At 46.9% G+C, this 21,553-nt stretch overlaps 1 protein-coding gene across 1 annotated transcript in view; it reads right to left on the bottom strand.

Annotated features, from left to right (window-relative positions):
* Window positions 1-20,891, bottom strand: part of OTULINL (OTU deubiquitinase with linear linkage specificity like) — a gene marked incomplete at both ends in the record, with an annotated part of 30,962 nt that extends 10,071 nt beyond the window's left edge. Inside the window, 4 exons of the mRNA XM_080714528.1 lie at window positions 447-538; window positions 641-672; window positions 757-916; window positions 20,828-20,891. Of these exons, the coding sequence (XP_080570654.1) occupies window positions 447-538; window positions 641-672; window positions 757-916; window positions 20,828-20,891 (348 nt within the window). The remainder of the gene's footprint in view (window positions 1-446; window positions 539-640; window positions 673-756; window positions 917-20,827) is intronic.
* Between the last annotated feature and the right edge of the window lie 662 nt (window positions 20,892-21,553).

Genomic DNA, 21,553 nt, shown 5'->3' with positions numbered 1-21,553 from the left:
ATAAATATAATAATAATAATAAAATAAAATAAAAATAAAAAGGGCTGGGGATACAGCTCAACATGAGAGGGCCTTGGGTTCAATCCCCAGTATTGCAAAAATAAAAAATAAAAAATTCTGTCAGGGTGCCTGATCCCATCAAGGAAGAGCCTCCACCACACACCCAGGCATTATTTTAATAGGCCTGACCACGAGAGCCCTGAAGACGGCACAGTGCTCACGCTTCCTGAAATTACAGACCTGCTCTACCTAAGTTCTCAAAGCCACAGGCCCTCGGTCAAAGGCCCGAAGCCAGAATCCAGCAGCTGAGTGGCTTTGGAACTGGGGCCACGACTGTCCTCGCGTCCCACTTAGTACTGGGAGAGCTCTGGAGTTGGTCAGCAGCACGGAACGCTGGCCGATTCTGACAAGGACTGCGTCTTCATAACCTCTATTAACAGACACACCTTCCTCATCAGCTTGGAGCGGGGAGTTTCTCCTTTCCATTCTCTTGCACAATAGCTGAGTAAATCAACTTCCGCCTCCACACTGAGGTTCCCTGGACCAATCAAAGTAAAAGGCTATTAGTTTTCCCAGTGCCTCCCTTCTTAAGCCTCCCATGCACCTCAAAAAAAGGGAACGTCTGCATACAAATATTTACTTTTGAATTTTCTCTGTAGATATCCAATCCACCTGAAAGGTAAAGGGAACAATGAGATCACTCTGCTTTGAACAGCACGCACGGTTCTGAGAGGCAGACACCGCACGGGGACCTACCATTTCAGCCAGTGCCTCGTGTACAAGTGCAGCCTTCTGAAGTAGCAGAGGGTGGCTGCCAGCAGCGCCACCCCCAGCATCACAGAGCCCCGCGCCATTTTCCACACCGTGTCTAGGGCCTGACTTGTCACGAGTGTCCAGGAGTGGACCTGGTCACTTCCTACAGGAAAAAAAAAAGCATATCACAATCACACAAGTCTGCTTTAAGGAAAAGCATACATCTACAGTGGGAAATTCTTCCTGCAAAGTGCCAATCATTGATTTACGAAAATACTTTTAAGGTGTGCAAAAATTCAAGCCCAAAATTAAAGAAATACCTAGTCCTCCCATAATCAGAATCGTATCTGAGAACAACTTTGATCCACAAAACTAAACAGGAGGAATGAATAAAAAGGGCCGGGGTTGTTGTCGTACATTTGTAATCCCAGCATTCGGGAGGCTGAGAACGGAGGATCACGGTTCGCGGACAACCTCAGCTATTTAATGAGGCCCTCCGTAACTTAGTGAGACCCTGTTTCAAAATAAAGAATAAAATATAGGGCAGGGGGTATAGCTCAGAGGTCAAATGCCCCTGGGTTCCATCCCCAGGCCCACAAAAAAAAAAAAAAGAAAGAAAGAAAAATGTAGCCTGGCATGGTGGTGCACCCTTATAATCCCAGGACTTGGGAGACTGAGATGGGAGGATCACAGTTTCAGGACATCCTCAGCAAGTAGTGAGATTCTCCTCAACCTAGCAAGACCCTGTTTCAAAATAAAAATAAAACAGGGCTGAGGGTGCAGGTCAGAGGTAGAATGTCCCTGGGCTCAATCCCCAGTACCCCCCTACACACACAAAAAAAAAACCCGTAATGACTTTTTCTCCAGTTAGTAATTGGGTCAATTATAATTCAAAAAAGAGAAGAAAATGCTATAACGAGACACCCTGCAAATCAGTAGCATGATGAGAAGTTAGGGACCTGAGTTGCATCTCATTTCTCCAAGTACAGCGGAGAGAGGGTAACGATGGAGAACTGGAAGGTTCAGAGTCCCCCTTCCTGCTCAGGTGAGTTCTGCCGTTGCCAGCACAACTTGCACCCTGCCCCTGACCCAGGAGAGGTGGGCACCTGCCTGAGGCTGTCCTGGCACCTGCTGGTTGGGATGTGGGGACGTAGGAGGAGAGGGAAGGCTCCACCTCCTCAGGTTTGCGTGGGTGGGGACAGGTTTGGCAAAGAGGAGTCTCTAGGGCATGTAGGTTGCCAGAGGAGGCAGGAGAGAGGTGGTGCCAGGGATTATAGAGCTGATCCTCTATTGTGCCTGTCAAGAGACACAAAAGATGAAACTGCTTTTTAATCCTTTGGACTCAAGTGCTTGGGTGTTCACTGAAATGAGTCTACATATTAACGAGTCTAAAATGAATGCTTTTTCTTTCTGGTGCAGGGGATTAGATCCAAGGCGTCCTACGTCTGGGCTACACCCCAGCCCTTTACGTCTTTGTTTAGAAACAGATTCTTGCTAGACTGTTGAGGGTCTCTCTACATTGCTGAGGCTGGCCTTGAACCTGTGATCCTCCTGTCTCAACATCACAAGGACGGGGATTAAAGGCATGTACCACTCTGCCCAGCTGTATTTCCATTATACAGGGAAGCTTATTGGCCACACTTCTGCATGCCCCAACCACCAGTGTTAAAGCATGCTGAGGCGCCAACACACACAATCAGAAGAAATAATATTTCCATAGTTAAGATGTCCTCGAGGAATTATACAGGACCTAAAATCAAGTGCAAATATCTGAAATGAGAACAACTAAAATCTGACCTGTGATCACTCCAACCATAAATGGCAGAAAAGACCACTTACTAGAACTATAAGTAGGCACTGTTTTTTGTGGTAAAATTCGACTCTTTTTTTTTTTTTTCCATTCTCACAATATATCAAAACTGACATGATTCAAACAGGAAACCAAAAAAAAAAAAAAAAAAAAGCACCAAACCCCAAAAACAAAACTCAAAGATAATGAAGGGCCAAAAACCACCAAGTGATTATCCAGCTTGCAGGTCGGCCCCAGGCCCCGGGCTCCGGGGGCCCGCGTGTCACAACGCCCCGGTCTTGCCAGAGAAACCGAGCCACCATTGCTTTGCTTCCAAAGTTCCACCACTGCTGTAGTCCCCAGACTGCTGATTGTCCACTCTCTACCGCTCTACCTAGGCTGCTCACAGTTCCCACCTTGCCTACTTCCTCTCCTGGTCTGATTCATGGCACACCAGCGGTACACACCTAACCACGAGCCGCCTCCCTGCATCCATAGATGCCATTGACGGCATCATGATCAACAAACTTCTCTAAGCAGAGGCGACGTGTCAAAGGGCCAGCACCTCAAACCTGATCTATGGGGCAGGGGAGAGCAATTTAGTGTAGATGCTGGAGGCAGCAGAAGGAGTGGAGGAAAATGCATGAAGTACAATCCCTGTTTAAAGAATCTAAGGCAGCTGGGCGTGGTGGCACAGACCTGCAATCCCACTCCTTGGGAAACTGAGACAGGAGGATCGGAGGTTCGAGGCCAAGCTCAGCAACTTCATGAGAACCCAAACAACTTAGTGAGACCATATTTCAAAAAACCAAAAAAATTTAAAAAGCTGGTGATATAGCCTAGAGATAGAATGCCCCCGAGTTCACTCTCCAGTACAATAAATAAATAAATAAATTTCTTAAAAAATAAAAATCTCAGGGAAAAACACTACATTTAATAGATATTGCTATCTACTTCAATGACACACTTTTTTGTGGTACTGTGAACCCAAGACATTCTACCTCCACACTATACTCCCACCCTGCCTAATTTTTTAATTTTTATTATTATTATTTTTTTGCAGTACTGGGAATGGGACTCAGGGGCATTCTACCTCCAAGCTACATCCCCAGCTATATTCCCAGCTGGGAGATATAACTGATTTCATTCTGCCATTTTCTAGTTTTAGAACCATGAACAACTCACACAGCTTCAATGATCCCCAAAAGTCACCCCAACAGCCAACACAAGGTGCTAAAACTGGGTTGGGAGGAAATTAAACAAAAAAGCACATTCCAAATGTCAACAATTGGCTTTGGGGAAGATGGCGACCGAGAAAAGCGGGGCTTAAGAGTCCCGCTAACAACCAATCTCCATTACCACAAAAAGAGCGCCTTTCATAGCCAGAAAACACCATCACCAGAAAAACAAAAAAACCACCAGGCTCCAGAGAGAAAGTGGACTGAGAACAGAGCTCAGGGCCACAGAGGAGACACACGCGCCCGAGGACGCGGCAGCAGCGCCATACTGCCGGCGGCAGCGGCGAACTCAGCGGACGGCTACAGCAAGCCGAGGTGAGCCGATGCAGAACAGCCAGGCGGGATCTTTCGGCGCAGACAGCATTTAAAGCTCCCAGTGGCTGAGCTCAGCACACGCTGCAGGGATTCAGAGTGGAAATCAAAACCAGAGAAGAAAAAATACGTAAGCCTCATGGCCGAGGGCGTGGCAGAGGCGCCATATTGCCACCAGCGGTGGCAGCAGCAGTGAATTCACCGAGTCCAGTACAGCTACATCTACGTACTCAAGAACAGTGAGTCAAATTGCGGGCCACAGAGGAGAAATCCCAGTATTGTGCCTCCTGGGACTTGACCCAGTGAGGGAGTGGTGGTGGCAGAGATATCACACCATAGGAGAACGTGCAACCTGGCACCCCCCATAGTTTAAAGCAGCCTCTATCGACTCCCTGGGTCGGAGACTCTGTGATACAACCCAGTAAAGGAGTAGTAGGGTCTGAGATAATACAGACTCGAGATCCAGAGCACCTTAAGTGAAGCCATAGTGACCCAAGGGAAGAACCCAGAGAAGGCACAAACCTCCGAAATCATGGGAAAGAGGAATAACACTGAAGTAATGAATGTGCACAACCCCACAACATCAGAACCTGATAAAACAGAAAATCAGAGATTTCTAGAAGATCAAATCAGGAAAATAACTGTAGAAATAATAGAGGTGCTTCGAAAAGAACTCAGAGAGAGCCAAAAAGAGATAAAGGATGCAATTAATGAAGTAAAGGCCTCAATTCAAAGCACAAACAACCGATTAGACCACATGGAGAACAGAATCTCACTCTTAGAAGATGAGCAATCCAAAAATGAATGCATAGTTTCTAATCTAGAAAAAGATATCCAACAGCAGGAATCTGACATTGAAGAAATATGGGCCCATCTTAAGAGAGCTAACCTAAGAATAATTGGAATAGAGGAGGGAAAAGAAAGTGATACCAAAGGGATCAACAATCTCTTCAAGGAAGTAATAGCAGAAAATTTTCCAAATATAGAGCAAGAGGTTGATACACAGATCCAGGAAACTTATAGAACTCCCTTTAGACAGGATCAGAGAAGAGGATCCCCACGCCATATAATTGTCAAAATGACCAATGTGGAAGCCAAGCAGAGAATCTTAAAGGCAACAAAAACAAAGGGCCAAGTGACATTCAGAGGCAAACCAATTAGAATCACTCCAGGCTTCCCAAACCAAGTCATGAGAGCCAGAAGGGCTTGGAGTAACATATTCCAAACTCTGAAAGAAAACAACTTCCAGCCAAAAATTTCCTATCCAGCAAAACTTTCTATCAAATTAGATGGAGAAATAAGAAGCTTCCATGACAAACAGAAACTGAAGGAATTTATGTCTTCAAAACCAGCACTAGAGAAAATACTCAAAGAGATTAACTACAAAGAAGAAATAGGTAACACTCACCAGAACCAGAGAAACAAGAGTTTCCACCCAACAGACAACTAAGATTGGTTATCTGTGGAGATTCATTATTTATGTTAGTCTTTTACCTATCTCTAAATTGTATTGTTTGCCTTTATTGTTGTTAATTTTTAGGATTTCTAGTTGGAATATTAATATACCTTCAGATATAGCATTTGGAAATATTTTATCCAATTCTATTAGTAACTTTTAACTCTGTTTACATTGTCTTTGGATATACAATATTTTCTTTTATTTTTTAGGGAGTTTGTATATTCTTCTGTTGCCTGTGCCATTGAAATCATAGCCAAGAAATCACTGCCAATTTCAATGTTGTGAGGTTTTATGACCCAGATTTTCTCCTAAAAGTTTATAGTCTTAAGATTTATATTTAGGTCTTTTATCTAGTTTGAGTTAATACTTGTATGTGGGATTAGGTAAGGGTCCAATTTTATTCTTTTCCATGTAATTATTATTTTTCAACAATATTTAGTTAAAAGATTATTATTTCCACCACCAAACCTTCGTGGAAACCTTGTCAAAAATAACTTGACAATATAGGGAAGAAGTTAGCTCTAGGCTTGTATTTAACTCCAATGGTCTATATATCTGCCTTTAGAACAGTACTACACTGTTTCAATTATTGTAGCTTTATATGGTTTGAAATCAGAAAATATACATCTTCTAGCTTTGTTTTTGCTTTGAGATTGTTTTGGGTATATAGAGTCCATATTCCATATCAGGATAGATTTTTTTCTGAAAAATAAATATATGATAGTTTCACCTAAAAAAAAGAAAAAAATATTCTCTGGTAAGAAAGAAAGCAAAAAGAAATATTGAAATGTTATCTTTAAGTCATCAAAAGCTTGGTATCAGACAAATGAAACTGTTATGTGAGATTATCATTTTTAATTTTGGATAAATTGCTATAATACTAGATGTCAACCACTAAGCCAAGCATGGGAGGGAGGGATGGGGAGAGAATGGGGTGGGGATCGGGTGGGGGCTGACTGGGTGATGTGTGCATGTATGTCTACAAAAGTTTGTATCCCACTATGATGTGTGAATACAGTGCACCAATAAAATAAAATTAAAAAAAAATAAAAAAAAAAAAACAAATGTCAACAATTGGGCTGACCCTGCAACAATCTCCCCACCTTCCGTCATCCAGACGGTGCTCAGGTAGCTGTTGGTCAGGAGCTCCCTTTCTTGGGTGTCCATTTGCTTTTTCAGGATGTTTCTCTCTCTAAGATCAAAATCCCGCCCGTGTTGTATTCTATGAACACAGAAAGGCTTTTCCTACGGGCCAGGGACTGCACCAAAGGCAGATGCTACAATCATGAACGTAGACTGGACCCTCCAGCATGGACTCACAGATGGACCTTGGTCATGGGAACGGAGCCCCACTGAGGTGACCTCCAGAGGAAAGAAATGCTTCTGGACAAGCAGAATAACACAGGAACCTGACCCAGACCAGGTCAGGGAGGATTCCCTAGGACAGGAGGCCGGGCTGAGACCCAGGAACAGACAGGAGCTCTCAGCAAGGACAGCGAGGGGAGCTGGGCTGCTGGCCTGCAAGGACTGGCTGGCAGGGACTCTAAGTCCTGCTCAAGATGCTTCGTGAAGAGCAAGCAAAGGCCCTGAGGGTTTCACGCAAGAGGCTGCTTGTTCAGACCTGTGGAAAGCAACTTGGGTCACCGAAGAACAAGGCTGATGCCTCTTTCACGGGACCACCTTTCATTCTCTTTCACAGGAGGCCAGACTGATGTGGGGTGATGGGGCTGGAATGCTGCTCGTTCTCCAAAGCTCGATTCCAACCAGTCCCCGGGCAGAACAGACCTCTGCATGGCAGCCATGCACTTTATCCACACCATGGGCCTGGCCATGTGTTCACGCCTGTTTCCCCTGCTGGCCTGCAAACACCTCTAAGGCAAATGCTGACTCCTTTAATTTTTTTAAACGTTATGAACTTTCTCAAACGGTTGTGGAGATGCAAGGGCGAGGCGCCCCACCGGCTCAGGTCTGGTAGTGGAGTGTGTGTAAGAGGAAATGGTCGCATTCCAGGCTCGAAAGTCACGGGGTCTGACAGGCCGTCACGTGCATGCTGCTTCTGTGAGGTGAACAAGCGGAGGCCCACAGGACGCAGGCAGACGCCTCGACCGGAACCCCACGTGCCCTTGGAGCGAACTCCATGACTGCTTCCCCCACAGTTCTCTTCCAAGAATGAAAACAAGCGAGAACGCGAGCTTTGCGCACCAGTCCTTTCCTTCCTTTGCATTCTGCACCTTCCAGGTTGGCCTGTCTTTTCACCAACCCCCCGGCAGATATTCTGTGGAGGTTTCTTCATTGTCCTGGTCACTTTTCTTTCTTTATTTTATTTGAAATAAAAAAAATTTGTTTTAAATAATTTATAGAACTAAGGGCCTTTATTATTAAACAAATAAAAAATAGAGATTGACTTAAGAAACAAGAAAAATATCAATAGCAACTAAACTCAGAACAATGAGAGAAACGAACAAAAGGTAAATGGTAAATAGTGAGTAGAAATACTAAGCAGGGAAAAGATTTGAATAATTTTAAAAGTAAAATGTTAATTGATTTTAGTCAGTCACAAAAAATAAGAAATTGGATGCTTTCCCTAATATGCAAAAGCTAGGGAGAAATGGGTAACAGGAGGAATTCTAGATGAAGGAGATTCTACAGAGGAGCAAATAGGAGACCTAACTGAGGGGATGGGAGGGAGAAGGGAAACTCTCTAAAGCACATGATGTACTAAAACATATCAAAGTCAATCACTAAGCCAAGCATGGGAAGGAGGGATGGGGAGAGGGTGGGGTAGGGATCAGGTAAAGGCTAATTGGGTGATGTGTACGTGTATGTCTCCACCATCTTTTATCCCATTAAGATGGTCACCCATTAAGATGGACACAGCCCATTCTCAAAGCGAGGCTCTAAGTGGGACTATAACATCCTGGGTGTGACCTCCCAGGACAAGGTTCAAAAAGGTGACCACCATCTTCATGCTAGATCAGGGGTTCACGAGTTTTCTGTAAAGGGTGAGAGAGCAAGCGTTTTAGGTTCTGTTGGTGATTATGGTCTCTTTTCCAACCCTTCCACCCTTACAAAGGGGAAGCAGCCAAGACATTATAGGGCTGTGTCCCACTGAAACCTTATTTGTGGGCACTGAAAGTTGAATTTCATTTATTTTCAAATCAAAAATGGTATTCTTCTTTAGATTCCCCCCCTGCCCAAATCATTTCAAAATGTAAGGTCATTCTTAGGCGAGAGGTCATATAAACACAGACAAAAGGCCAGATACAGCCATGAGCTGTGGCTCCCTGAACTCTGTTCTAGATTATGCATTTGATTTACTGCAGCCTGGGACTGTACTGGTGTTACACAGGGACAAACAGGAAAACAAGAAGCCTTTGACTCATACCCCATCGCTGTCAACCTAAACCCTCTGGACCCAGGCTAGAGTCCCATCTTCTGAAGGGGAGAGAGGGCATAGAGCTTTCACCCGACTTTCCTCAAGTTCCTGGCGGTCAAGTGGTCCTCAAGTGGCCTCCCCAGCCCCTCCCTCTCTCATTTCACTTCTTCCTGAGGTTGAGAAGCTGATGTGATTGGCAGGTTTAGAAAAATATCCTGGGGCTGGGCGCGGCGGCGCACGCTTAGAATCCTAGGACTTGGGAGGCCGAGACAGAAGGATCTTGGTTCACAGACAGCCTCAGCTTCTTAGTGATGCCCTTTGCAACTCAGTGAGACCCTGTTTCAAAATATAAATAAAAAATAGGGCTGAGGATGTAGGTCAGAAGTAGAATGGCCCTGGGTTCCATCCCCAGTACAAAAAAGAGAGAGAGAGAGAGAGAGAGAGAGAGAGAGAGAGAGAGAGAGAGAGAAAAAAAAAACAAGGAGAAGAGAAGAGAAAGGAAAAAGAAAAGTATCCTGGGCCTGCTCAGTCTGGCTCCTTTTTGGGCCTGCTCTCTGCTTGAGGGAGCAGCCTGGCACTGCAGGGTGAGTGCAGCTTAGGCATGAAGAGCTAAGCAAACCCATCTGGCCTCACAACCAAGACATTTGGGTTCTATCTGTCACTGAGCTGACTTATTAGAGATTCTGTTCATCTCTGACTCCTGTGTCCCCCTCTCCATCCTGCATGTGGGAAGGAGGCAAGGATTACCCAGAAAAAGTGTGCGAGCTCAGCCGGGCATGGTGGCGCACGCTTGTAATCCCAGCATTTGGGAGGCTGAGACCGGAGGATCACGGTTCGCGGACAGTCTCAGCAACTTTGTGAGGCCCTCTGCAACTCAGTGAGACCTGGTTTCAAAATAAAGAATAAAAAATAGGGCAGGGGGTGTAGCTCAGAGGTCAAATGCCCCTGGGTTCCATTCTCAGACCTGCAAAAAATAAATAAATAAATAAATAAATAAAAAGTGTGCGAGCTCTGTGCATTTAGACCCAGGCAGGGCCTGCTGCTTATTGTGGAAAGAGTTCACGTGACCAGCCTGGGCTCACTACTGTGACCTGCCAAGGCTTTTGTGTTCTCATGCGACTCTCAGGCCTTCAATATTAGACTTCTATGTCCTAACACAAGTGATTTAGGAACTTGAGACTCTAAGGTACACTCTAAGGTGATCCACTCTTCATTTTCACCCCAGTGGTAATTTTCATGTTAATCAGAGTCCTTTGGATGCTGTTGCTATTGGTTACTAATGCTTCTAATTGGCTTTCCTTCCCCAGATCTGTTCTCTGCTCCAGCAGGTGTGGGCTGCTAATGTCTTTTAAACATGCACTGGATATGTCATCTCCTATTTCAAAAATCTTTCCATAGCTTTGCTCATTCATGACAAAGGTCCACATCCCAGAGGTCACTGAGAGGAGAGGAGAGGCCCCTAAACAAGGCATGAGAAAGAAAGAATACCATCTATGATGCCATGCTAGGCAGAAGCCTCAGGAAATGGTTCTTCTGTAACCAAGAATACTGATGTCAGCAGTGCTGCATGCCAACCCTCAGCCCACACCCCCAAAACCCTCAGGACCAACTGAGACGTCAGATCTGCCCCCATGGGGCTCAGAGTGATCTTGCTGCTGGGGCCATATGCAAAAGCCTTCCCGGCCCCCTCCTTACATCTTTTCCTCCCTCCTCTCATGCCCCCCTCTACCTCTACCCAGGCCCTGTAGATCAACTCTCCTTAAAAGAAAACAGTGGCCTCAAAAAACGAATGCATTGAGCATTACACAGCATTGCTATTCAGTCCACAGAGCGGCGACATCAGTAGCACCTCAGGCTTCTCAGACATAGAGTCCCAGGCCCCGCTGGAGTCGAGTCTGTGTCCTCTCAGAATCCCGTGAGATCCGTGAGCCCACTGACTCCCAAGAGACAGTTATAGGACACAGAAGCACGCTGGCTTTCCTTGGAATTTTCTGACCTGTTGGGCTGGGCCCAGGCATTTTGTCTATGAAAGTTCCCAGGTGATTTCAAAACATTCGCAGTGCTATTAAAGCCAGGGCTTCTCCTATCCCCAGCCACTTCTGTTACCCCAAATACCTCATCAGATGTCAATTAATTCCAAAGTTACTATTAGAAGAAATCAAGCTGGAGCCAGGCGTGGTGGCGTACACTTGTAATCCCAGCATTTGGGAGGCTGAGACAGGAGGATCACGCAGGTTCAAAGCCAGCATCAGCTACTTAGTGAGGCTCTCAGCAACTTTGTGAGACCCTGTTTCCAAATAAAAAATATAAAATAAGGCTGGGGGTATAACTCAGAGGTAGACTGCCCCTGGATTCCATCCCCAGTATTGAAAAGAAAGAAAGAAAGAAAGAAAGAAAGAGAGAGAGAGAGAGTGAGTGAGTCAAGCCAGATAAAGGAAAATCTCAGTGGTCAAGTAATCCAACTACAAGTCAATGTGGCTTTTATTCTGTGTCCTTTTCCTTTTGGCCAGGTTAACTGTATTTTTGTGCCTACCTAAAATAGAGCTTTTTAAAAATTAATAATGAAGAAAGAAACCCAACCTCTCACATGGTGGCCAACGCACCCTGGTTTGCCTGGTACTCTCCGGCTTCAGCATCCGTAGTCTCACATCCCAGAAGGTCCCTCAGTCCCAGGTAAGAGAGAGCCCAGTCTGATCCAGACTTTCAGCCTGATCCTCTTGCTCTGCCTTCAGCGGTACCGCCGTGCTGGGCTGTGCGCTTCCCTGCGTCTGGAACATTCTTCTTCCACCCGTCCACACCAGCTCACGTGTCACTTCTCTGCCCCATTCCCAACCCCCTGGCCTGAGCAGAGCCCGCTTCCTCTTTCCTAGCACATGGTATCTTTTCTTAGCACTTGTCACAGTTTATACGATCGTGTTTGTGTTTGATCAGGGTCTGTCTCCCTGCACAGACAGTAAACGTCTCAAGGATGTACACTGTGTCTGTTTTCTCTCTGCTTTCTCCATGTCTAGGCACAGAGGAGACAGTTAGTAAATATTTGCAGAATGAATGGAGTGAATCCACAGAGTCGGGATCCAGTCCCTGAATCTACACGGCAAAGACTGCCAGCTTGCACGAGGGCCCATCCCTCCTTCTTCCATGGAGACAGATCCCTGAATTTCAGCTGGGCACCAGGCTGCTCTGAATAGAGACTCGTTCCATGCTCTCAGGGTCCCAGGTAGAGCTGTGGGAGTGAATTCTGGCCAAGAAGCAAGATGTACAACTTTTATCAAGAGGCGTGAATCTCTCCCCCACCTCCTCCTGCTTGCTGGAATCTGAGCATCATACTTGGTGCCTGGCAGCCACCTTGGACCAGAGCGGCTGAGAGCATAGAAGCCACACTCAGTGGAGAAGCGTAGTGGAAGGGGTTGAGCTCCTCACACCAGGGAACCTTCCCACCCCTGGAGCTACCTGGAGGCTCTGAGGTGAGAAAAACAAATTATTCACTCGCTGGGGGGGTGATCCCTTGATCTACCATAGTTCGCCCTAACTGGGAGTGTCTGTCCTGGTGTTCCCTTCCTGCTCTGAATCGCATGTCAGAAACAGTGAACCACCAGTGTTTTCTCTTCCCTTAAATACACCACGTGAATACGAAGCAGGATGTGAGAAGGCGAGTGGTCACCTTCAAGGTGCTGGAATGAGGGAGGGGACGCAGGGGTTGGTGCTAGAGAGCTGAGCGACTCTGGACTTCAGCGTCCTCCCCTAAGGACAAACGTGAGGACCCCAGGCCTTTAAGTGCTGCTTCCCCTGCTTCCCCCAAGGCCTCTTCATTTCAACGTGTTCAGAGTTCTGTGGGAGGAATACTTATGTTGGGGCACAAAGCACATGGTTTAAAATAGTTGTGAGGGGCTGGGTGTGGGGGTGCACACCTGTAACCTCAGCATTCAGGAGGCTGAGACAGGAGGATCGCAAATCGCTGACAGCTTCAGCTACTACTTAGTGAGGCCCTTTTTAACTCAGTGAGACCCTATTTCAAAATAAAGAATAAAAAAAGTAGGGTGGGAGGGGTGTAGCTTGAAGGTAGAATACCCCTGTATTCCATCTCCAGTACTGGAAAAAAAAAAAACAATTGTGAGGTAACTGATGGTCAACTACACTCAAAGCGTGACTCAGAGATAGCACCAGAGGAAAGATGCCCTAGGCATGGCAAGAAGAGACATGAGATCCTGACAAATATCAGAAAGTAGCCTGGCCCTTAGGAGTCGGAGCTTGGTTCTACAGACCGACTAAGTCCGCTGACCGGAAAGCACACTTCTGGTAAAGAGCCTTTTCCCCAAGGGTGTCCACGGACGTGCCCGGTTTATAAGACAGCAAAAGAAAAAGGGAAGAAAACGAAGGTTGAGGAGATGGGGAAGAGAAGAGAGAAAACTATACCTCCACCTGTACAGGCTCCAAAATTTGAAAGAATAAATCAGAACAGTCTATGTGGGAGAAGAACCCGGAATACAAAAACACAAAAAACGAGATAAGCAGAGGCCCACGGCCCTCTAGCGAGACAGCCCGCTGAGTGCTCCAAATTGAACTGAACAAATACTTCAAAAAAAAGAGAGGAACGGATAAAGTGGATCCAGTAAACTCTTTCTTATAGTGATTCTTATCTCCAGAGTTCAGAAGGTAGTACCCAGGTCTCGCATGGTCTCGGGACCAAGGGACTCTACATTTACCTCAGTACATCTATTGCTATGCTTCCATTCTGAGCTGATCAGTGGACCTACTTCTTAACTACAGACTCAACTCTCTCTCTCTCTTTCTCCTCTCTCTCTTTCTCCTCTCTCTCTCTCTCTCTCTCTCTCTCTCTCTCTCTCTCTTTTTGTGGTACTGCAGATGGAACCTGTACTAGTATTGGGAAGAGGTTTTAAAATGTACTAATGTATCAGGATTGGAAAAGATTTCCAATTTTAAAAATATATCTTTTATACTAAGAAAGCCAGGGCTAGCAGAAAAGAGGGACTTGTAATTTACATTTCTAAAGCAAAGGAAAGAAAGCTGGAGCCAGAGATGGGAGGAAATCCCAGATCCTGGAGAAACAATTTCACACATCTTGGGGGATGGAACAAAAGGTGTTCGTAGATGGAGCTGCCCCCCCCCCCCTTCCCGGGCAGATCTGCCTGGAGACAGCAGAGAAATGGGGCTAGAGATATGGGCTAACATATCTATAGATCAAAGGACCTGCTGCGGACTTGGGCAGGATAAAGACACTCAGTAAACTGGAAACTGGAGTTCTTTGGTATTTTCATTCAAATTGCCCCCCTGTGTCCCTCTCCAGCACAGGGCTGTAACTATCTCTGTAGTTCTATCTGTTTAATAAACTTCTTTAAATCTTCAGCAACTGTCCAAGCTATGCATATTTATTCTTAGTTTAGGACAAGAATCCATGGGTTTTTTTTTTTTCTGTTTTTGGTCATTTTGGGTTTTGTTATGGGTTGGGAGGAAAGTGTGTCCGGGACCCTATCAGGGGTTCCTGGGGAACAGTTTCCCCAAACCATATTCTCCCAATCCGTAACAGAACCCAGGGGTATTCTACCTCTGAGCTATACCCCCATCCCTATTTTTTACTCTTTATTTTGAAACAGGATCTCACTGAGTTGCAAAGGGCCTCACTAAGTAGCTGAGGCTGTCTGCTAACCACAATCCTCAGGTCTCAGCTTCCCAAATGCTGGGATTACAAGTGTGCGCCACCACTCCCGGCTCAAACTCAATTCTTAAGTTCGTTTTGCCAATACCAAGCAAGGTGACAGAGAGCTGCTGTTGCAATCAGAGCCATCCATCACTCTCTTCTAGATGGTGGCTGGTTACGTTCCACCCATACTGGAACTAGCTGACCATCTCTTCCACTTCCTCTTTTCAATCAACCACTCTGCTCACATTTCAACCTGCCCAAGTGGTCAACCCAGAAGCACTCAGTTTTCCTTTAATTTTAGACAACTCACAGGCAAGTTGAGGCCTTCTTGTCTCAGATCAAAAACGCCCACTCTATGGCAGGCTTCTAAGACCTAAGGATAGGTTCTCTAGTTACCAAGCAAAAAGACACTCAGGAGACAAAATGACCAGGGAATACTCTGTTCTGGCTTGGAGGACAAACACAAATTGTTCAAAGCCTGCCCATCAATGAGTTTTCACCAGCAGCTGCACAGTCACTTCCACTCCTGTAAAATCTGGGCGCTGGTTTGCACCCACTTAGACTGTCCCCAGCCTAGAGGACAGGAGTGAGCTCGCCTGCACCATAATGGGAACAGGAGAGGGCAGCATGCGCCTCTCAACAGTCAACCTGTGACTTTTCATGAGATTCTATTTCTTTCTGAATTGGAGAAAGGCTCTCTGAAGAGACTGACTTCTAACTATACTCCTTGCTAGACTAACCCTAATATCCATTAAAAACCAGTAACAGAACAAGAGGAGAAAGAGCTAATGAGGGATTTTAAACTACCATGTCTACTCATCCAGCAATTCCATACAGATTCCAGGTCACAGTTACCTGGTTAAGTCAACAACAAAAGATTTTACCATGAAATTCTGAGTTTAGAAGATTTATCAAGCATAGCATGTTTTATGCTATGGTTTCTGGGATTTTTATCTCCCAGGAATCCCAGCAACATTACTAACACAATACTCTTTCGTCTCCTAGAAATGAACATAAACATTTTATCATCCTCTTAAACATGATGCCACCTGTCTTCTGGCTCCAATTAAATGGGAAAGGGAAAAAAAACCAGAATAGGTCTAGAACAAAAGGTTATCGGAAAAATAAGAACAGATACAAAAAATTCTGTTAATTTATTGTGAAGATGCATTTAAATGTTCTTCCATTAAATTAATTACAAATCTGATCAGTATGCATACAACCTCAATCTGAAAACAGATTGTCTACATGATAACATCCAACAGAGTATTCAGATGGACCGGAGCGAAAGGAAGGATTTGCTGATCAAGTCCACTAGTCTACTGACGCCCCTGATAGTTGAGATTTTAATTACCATATACAGGGAACTATGTATATATAGGGAGTTTTAGTTCAGTAACAAAAAAATAAAATTTGTGTGGTACTGGGGATCGAACCCAGGGGCATTCCATCTTTGAACCCTCAGCCTTCATTTTTTTGTTCCAAAACAGAATCTCACTAGGTTGCTGGGAGTCTCAGTACGTTCTGAGGCTTTGTATCTGCAATCCTCCTGTTTCAGCCTCCCAAGTACTGAGATTACAAGGTGGTATACCACCACACCCAGTTATGAAAACTTTTTTTAAAAATCTCTCTTCTCCTGTATTCCAGCCAGTGAGAGTTATCTCAGACAACCAAAAATAGTGTAATAATGATGACCCATCCTTCATTCAAAGCAGCTTAAATGTGAGGAATTAACCTGGTCAACTAGGGAGTGCTCTCTGGGAGAAGCCGTAATTGCTCTGGGAGACAGAGGCAGCGGGTAGCCGGTGAAAATCTGTCGTGAGTGAAGACCCCGGCCAAGGTTTGAGTCTTGGCCACCACTTACAAGCTGGAAACTTTGAGCGCATTCTATGATGGCTCTGAGTCTTGGAGGGGGTGGTGGTTGAAATACTAGATGACACTATCTGTGGGCGGTTTCTCTGTGTTCAGTACCATAGAGAACTCAAACGCCCACTAAGACTGTGACAGGGACAAGCGCTCTGTGCTAGACACATAAAAGACCTCCCCAGTGAACCTAAGTCTAAATTACCTAAGTCTAATTCTTGGGTCCTGAGCCAGATTAAAGGTCATTTTCATGGTGATAACTGTGCCCAGTCAAGAATTGCTACCTGGATAAAGCTCATGGTGCCAAAAAAAATATGGTATTTAATTATCTCATAGAAATGTAGGAGTAAACGAATAATTATGGGGCAAACAGGTAGTAAAAAAATCAACTGTAGACCCTCTGGTTTTAAGCATTTTGGGGAGAGAGAAAGCGAGAGAGAGACTGATTATAGTGTTTCCCCTATAAGCCATAAAACTATGTGTGTGTGTATGGGAGTCCTGGGGATTGAAATAAGGTCTTCTACCTCCAAGCTACACCCCAGCCCTTTTTATTTTTTTTTTATTTTGAAACAGGGCCTCACTAAGTTGCTAAGAGCCTTGCTAAGTTGCTGAGGCTGGACTCAAACCTGTGAGATCCTCCCATCTCAGCCTCTCAAGCACTGGGATTATGGGCCCGTGCCAGCACTCCTGGCTCTTCAAGCCACTTTTTAAAGAAGGAAGACTTTCCCCTTCAGGGTACAACTAGCACACGGAAACGTAGCAGCATCTCACTTCTCCTTGGCACATGGTGACTGCTGCCAGCACCCCTACTTGCTGTTCAGCTACTTGAGAGCAAGGACCTTGCAGGCACTTGTTCTAGAACAAGCTCCCGATTCTCAGCACATCTTCAGCAGTCCATGTTGAGGGGCAGGTGCTAATGCCCACACCTCCCCTCGTGCCAGCCAGCTGCTGAGTCAATAACCTTTACTATTTCCCTACTCTCCCTACGAACACGGAAGTGCTCGCTAGGAAAAGTCATCTGCCTAGCAACTACCTGTGATCAGCCATGGGAAAAGGCCAGAGACTGCTCATGGCGGGCCACAAACATCTGCTTCACACATCAAGTCCTTCATCCTTGAAGGGCCTTGGAATAATGAGACCCATGGTACTGAGGAATAAACTTCTGAATTGACAGAAAAGGCAAACTCGTACAGGCTTGTGCATAACTCAGGTTCCTAAAATGGGGATAGAAATAATAGCAACTGCAGCGTATGAGGCAATGACAGTAGTAATAACAATAGCGGCTGACATCTGAGGGCTTGCGATGGACCAAGAACAATCAGAACAACTTTCCGTGTACCTGTTTCCCCAAATAAAATCTCACCTAGAACAGAAACACAGAACAAGAAAACAAAAACAAAACAAAACAACAAAAAAAGTAGAGCTGCTCTGAATATAGTTGGAGCGGGGAGACCTGACTGGTGGGTGCTCCATTTCACACTGGGGGCTGCTGTTCCTTAATCCCAGTTCCTAAGGACCATCAAGGAGTCTGGGGGGCTCTTAGAACATGGTGGAAAATATAAACATTACTGTTAGGTGGGCAAACAGCGGTGGAGAGGACTCCATAGCGGAGCCTGAACCACGGGAGGCAGCCAGTGACCCTGGGGAAGGAGGAAGCACGGTGTGGACTGCTCACGCCCTTCCTCTACCCCGGAGGCCTCCCTGCCCTCCTCCCAGGTAAGGAGTCTCCTCTGTGTTTGGGGCATTGCACTAAACGATCTTTGATACCTTTTCCTTTCTGACTGTCTTCCCAGCAATACTGTACAAGTCTACAAGTTTCAATATTAAAACACTCTTGAAAGGGTACTGGGGATTGAACTCAGGAGTCTCCTACCTAGAAGCTAAACCTTCAGCCTGATTCCCCCCCCCCCAGAACTGGGGGGTTGGACCAGGGGCATTCTACCTCCAAGCTACACCTTCAGCCCTATTTTTTATTTTGAAACAGGATCTTGCTAAGTTGCATTCATTTATTTATTTATTTGGGTACAGGAGCATTCTACCTCCAAGCTACACCCCCAGCCCTATATATTTTTTTTTTATTTTGAAACAGGGTCGCACTGAGTTTCAAAGGGCCTGTGTAGCTGAGGCTTATCTGCGAACTGCGATCCTCCTGTCTCAACCTCCTGAATGCTGGGATTACAAGTGTGCACCACCACGCCCGGTTCTGATTTTTTTTTTTTTTTTTAATTTTGAAACAGGTTCTTGCTAAGTTGCTGAGGCTGTCCTCAAACCTATGATCTTCATCTCAGTCTCCCAAGTACTGGGATTAAAAGAGTGTACCACGATGCCCAGTGAAACATTTTTAACAAGAAATAGTAAAAATGACTGCCAAAAAAAGTCTTGCTAGCCCTACCTGCTCTGTGAGTTTCCTTCTGTTATTGTCTTTTAAAAAAAATTTTCAAGTGTTACTTGGTATTATTTGTTATCTTAAAAACTAATCTAGAGCCAGGCGTGGTGGCACATGCTTGTAATCCCTGCGCTTGGGAGGCTCAGACAGGAGGATCACACAGGTTCGAAACCAGCCTCAGCTATTTAGTGAGGCTCTCAGCAACTTAGTGAGACCCTGTTTCCAAATAAAAATATAAAATAGGTCTGGGAGTATAGCCCGGAGGTAGAAGGCCTTTGGGTTCTACCCTCAGTACCACACACACACACACACACACACACCCAAAAAAAAAAACAACCCTAATCTTTATGTCTCTCAGACTAAAGTTGTTTGGGTAGATAAAAAAGCTGTCCCAGTCCTACCCTAGGCAAATGACTCTAAAACTGCTGGATTTTGTTTTTTTTGCCAAATAACCAGCAAAGAAGAGACACTACTCCTGAGTCCTCAGAGGTTATGTTTTGGAGGAAAAATTTATTTTCCATAATCTGATCCTTGAATCACATTCTTCCTCAGCTCCATGCCAACTACAAACCCCACAGCCTAGAGCCAAAGAAAGAATTCTCTCCCCAGGCTGACAGCACCGCACACCTTGAACTTGATGTGAGAAAGGGAAAATTCCTGGTGATTACGTTAGGCTTCGAGTTGGCCCTTTTCCACTTCCCAAACCAGCTTTTTCCAGCTGCCCCCCTACCTGCACTTTCAACTTTCTTTTCCCTGCCAAACTAAGGTGGGAGGAGGGAAGAAAATAACATAATAAAAAGTTCAAATGAATACACTCACAGGAAATATTTGGCTAATTCTATAATAACCCAAGGTGCAGAAAGATTAAAAAAATGAGTTCATTCTCCAAACTTCTGAGCGTGGGAGGTAGATCAATCACAGAACTGTGGACTGGGAGGGGCCTGATGGGTCGGCTGGCCCAACACCCTCATCTTATGGTCCAGGACCTGGACGCCTTGAGTGACTGCACTTCTACCCAGACACTCTTGGCTAGGCTGAAGTCTAGACCTCACGTCCTGACTCCCAGGACCGCGCTGTTTTCGCTACACCCTAGTTTGCTACGTGGATTAAAAGCTCCTGCTCGGCCTAAGAACAGCAATTACTAAGCATACTAACACCTGCCATCTTCCCAGACCCGCAGCAGGACCTGAAACCCAGTCTGTGAGCAGACACACTCCAAATTCACCAGCGGGCTCGCATTCCTGGCATGGCGCCAGAGAGAGACAGAAAATATGAGCCATCCAAACTCCGAAGCCTCTGTGTTCCGCTTCTTCAGAGTGGCGAATCGAATGGAAAGGAGAGATGAAGGATAGGAAGGAAAACTTTCTCCACCTCTACAAACTTCTGGGCAGAAAGGGCCCAGCCACCAAGCCAGAGGGCGCAGCCCTGCAAGTGAGACCTGGGGCCATACTATGCCTCTGATTTTGTTTGTTTTTTGTTTGGTTTGTAGAGAGGATTGAACCCAGGGGCGTTCTACCCCTGAGCCACACCCCCAGCCCTATTTTATTTTTTATTTTGAAACAGGGCCTCGCTACATTGCTGAGGCTAACAGCACACCCGCGACCCTCGGGCCTCGGCCTCCCAAGTACTGGCTTTCGAGGCCACTACGCCGCCGGGCTGCGCATCTGCTCGGGTCCTCGACGCGTTTGTTTTTTCAAGCTGAGTTTTCTGTGTTGTTCGGGAGTCTCCTTTGCTGAGAAGCTATGGACCACATCCTCTGCCAGGCAAGGCGCGAAACCCTGCAACTTCCCTCCTCTGACAACCCAAGAAGGACGCCCGCCCGCGGGTCCCGCGCCCCGGGCTGCCCCCAGGCCCGACCCGGAGCCCGGCTCCCCTCCGGGACCCCACGGCGCCGCCCCAGGCCCGCAGGTGGGCGGCCCCGCGCGGCGGAGCAGGGCGCGGCTCCGCTCCGACCCTCCGCCCGACGGCCCCGCCCGCCCGGCCCGCGCCCACCTGCGGCGGGGGCTCCGGCTCGCTCCCGCGCCCGCGCCCGCGGGGGGCTCCTGGGCGCCGCCATGCCGCCCGCCCGCGCGCCGTGGACCGCCAGCAGCTCGGCCCGGCCGCGGCTCCGTCCCGCGCGGGGCGTCCGTCCGCCCGCCGGCCCCGGGGCGCGCTTCCCCGCCGCGGCAGGCGCGGGGCGGGGCCGGCCTCTACGCTCCCGCCCCCGGCGCCGACGGGCGCGCCGGCCCGCCAATCAGAGGCCGAGGTGGGAGCCAGGGGCGGGGCCTGCGGGAGGGGCGGGGCCTGCGGGCGCCGTCGGGGGCGCAGGCTGGGGTTGCGCTGGGACACCGAGCGCGCCACCCAGGCGCATTGGGGCGGTTCTAGGGGTTCAGGTGCTACTCCCCGCGCTGCTACCGGGAATATCCTGGGAGTTTCACCCGGATGGAGCCCGCGGCCTTCCTCGCCCTTTACATCCAAAGGCCATTGAGCGGGAAGCAGCAAACCTAAAGGGCGGGCGGATGGGGAAGGAGGGCCCGGCCCATTGCCTGCCCCAGGCCGGGTAGCAGTGAGCCCCTTTTCTCCCCGTGCATTAAAGCTGGTCAGTTTCGGCCAGGGAGAGCGAAACTAGAATTCAGACGTCGCTGCTCCTGTTCCACTAGATTGGGCAAATTTCCTCATCTTTCTTTCCCCTTGGTCAGCAGATAAGGCTTGTGCTGACTTGGAACTCATGGTTTACTG

Source organism: Muscardinus avellanarius (assembly GCF_963383645.1).
Source record: "Muscardinus avellanarius genome assembly, chromosome: 1".
Classification (NCBI taxonomy): Eukaryota; Metazoa; Chordata; class Mammalia; order Rodentia; family Gliridae; genus Muscardinus; species Muscardinus avellanarius.
This window is presented reverse-complemented; position numbering and strand designations above follow the sequence as displayed.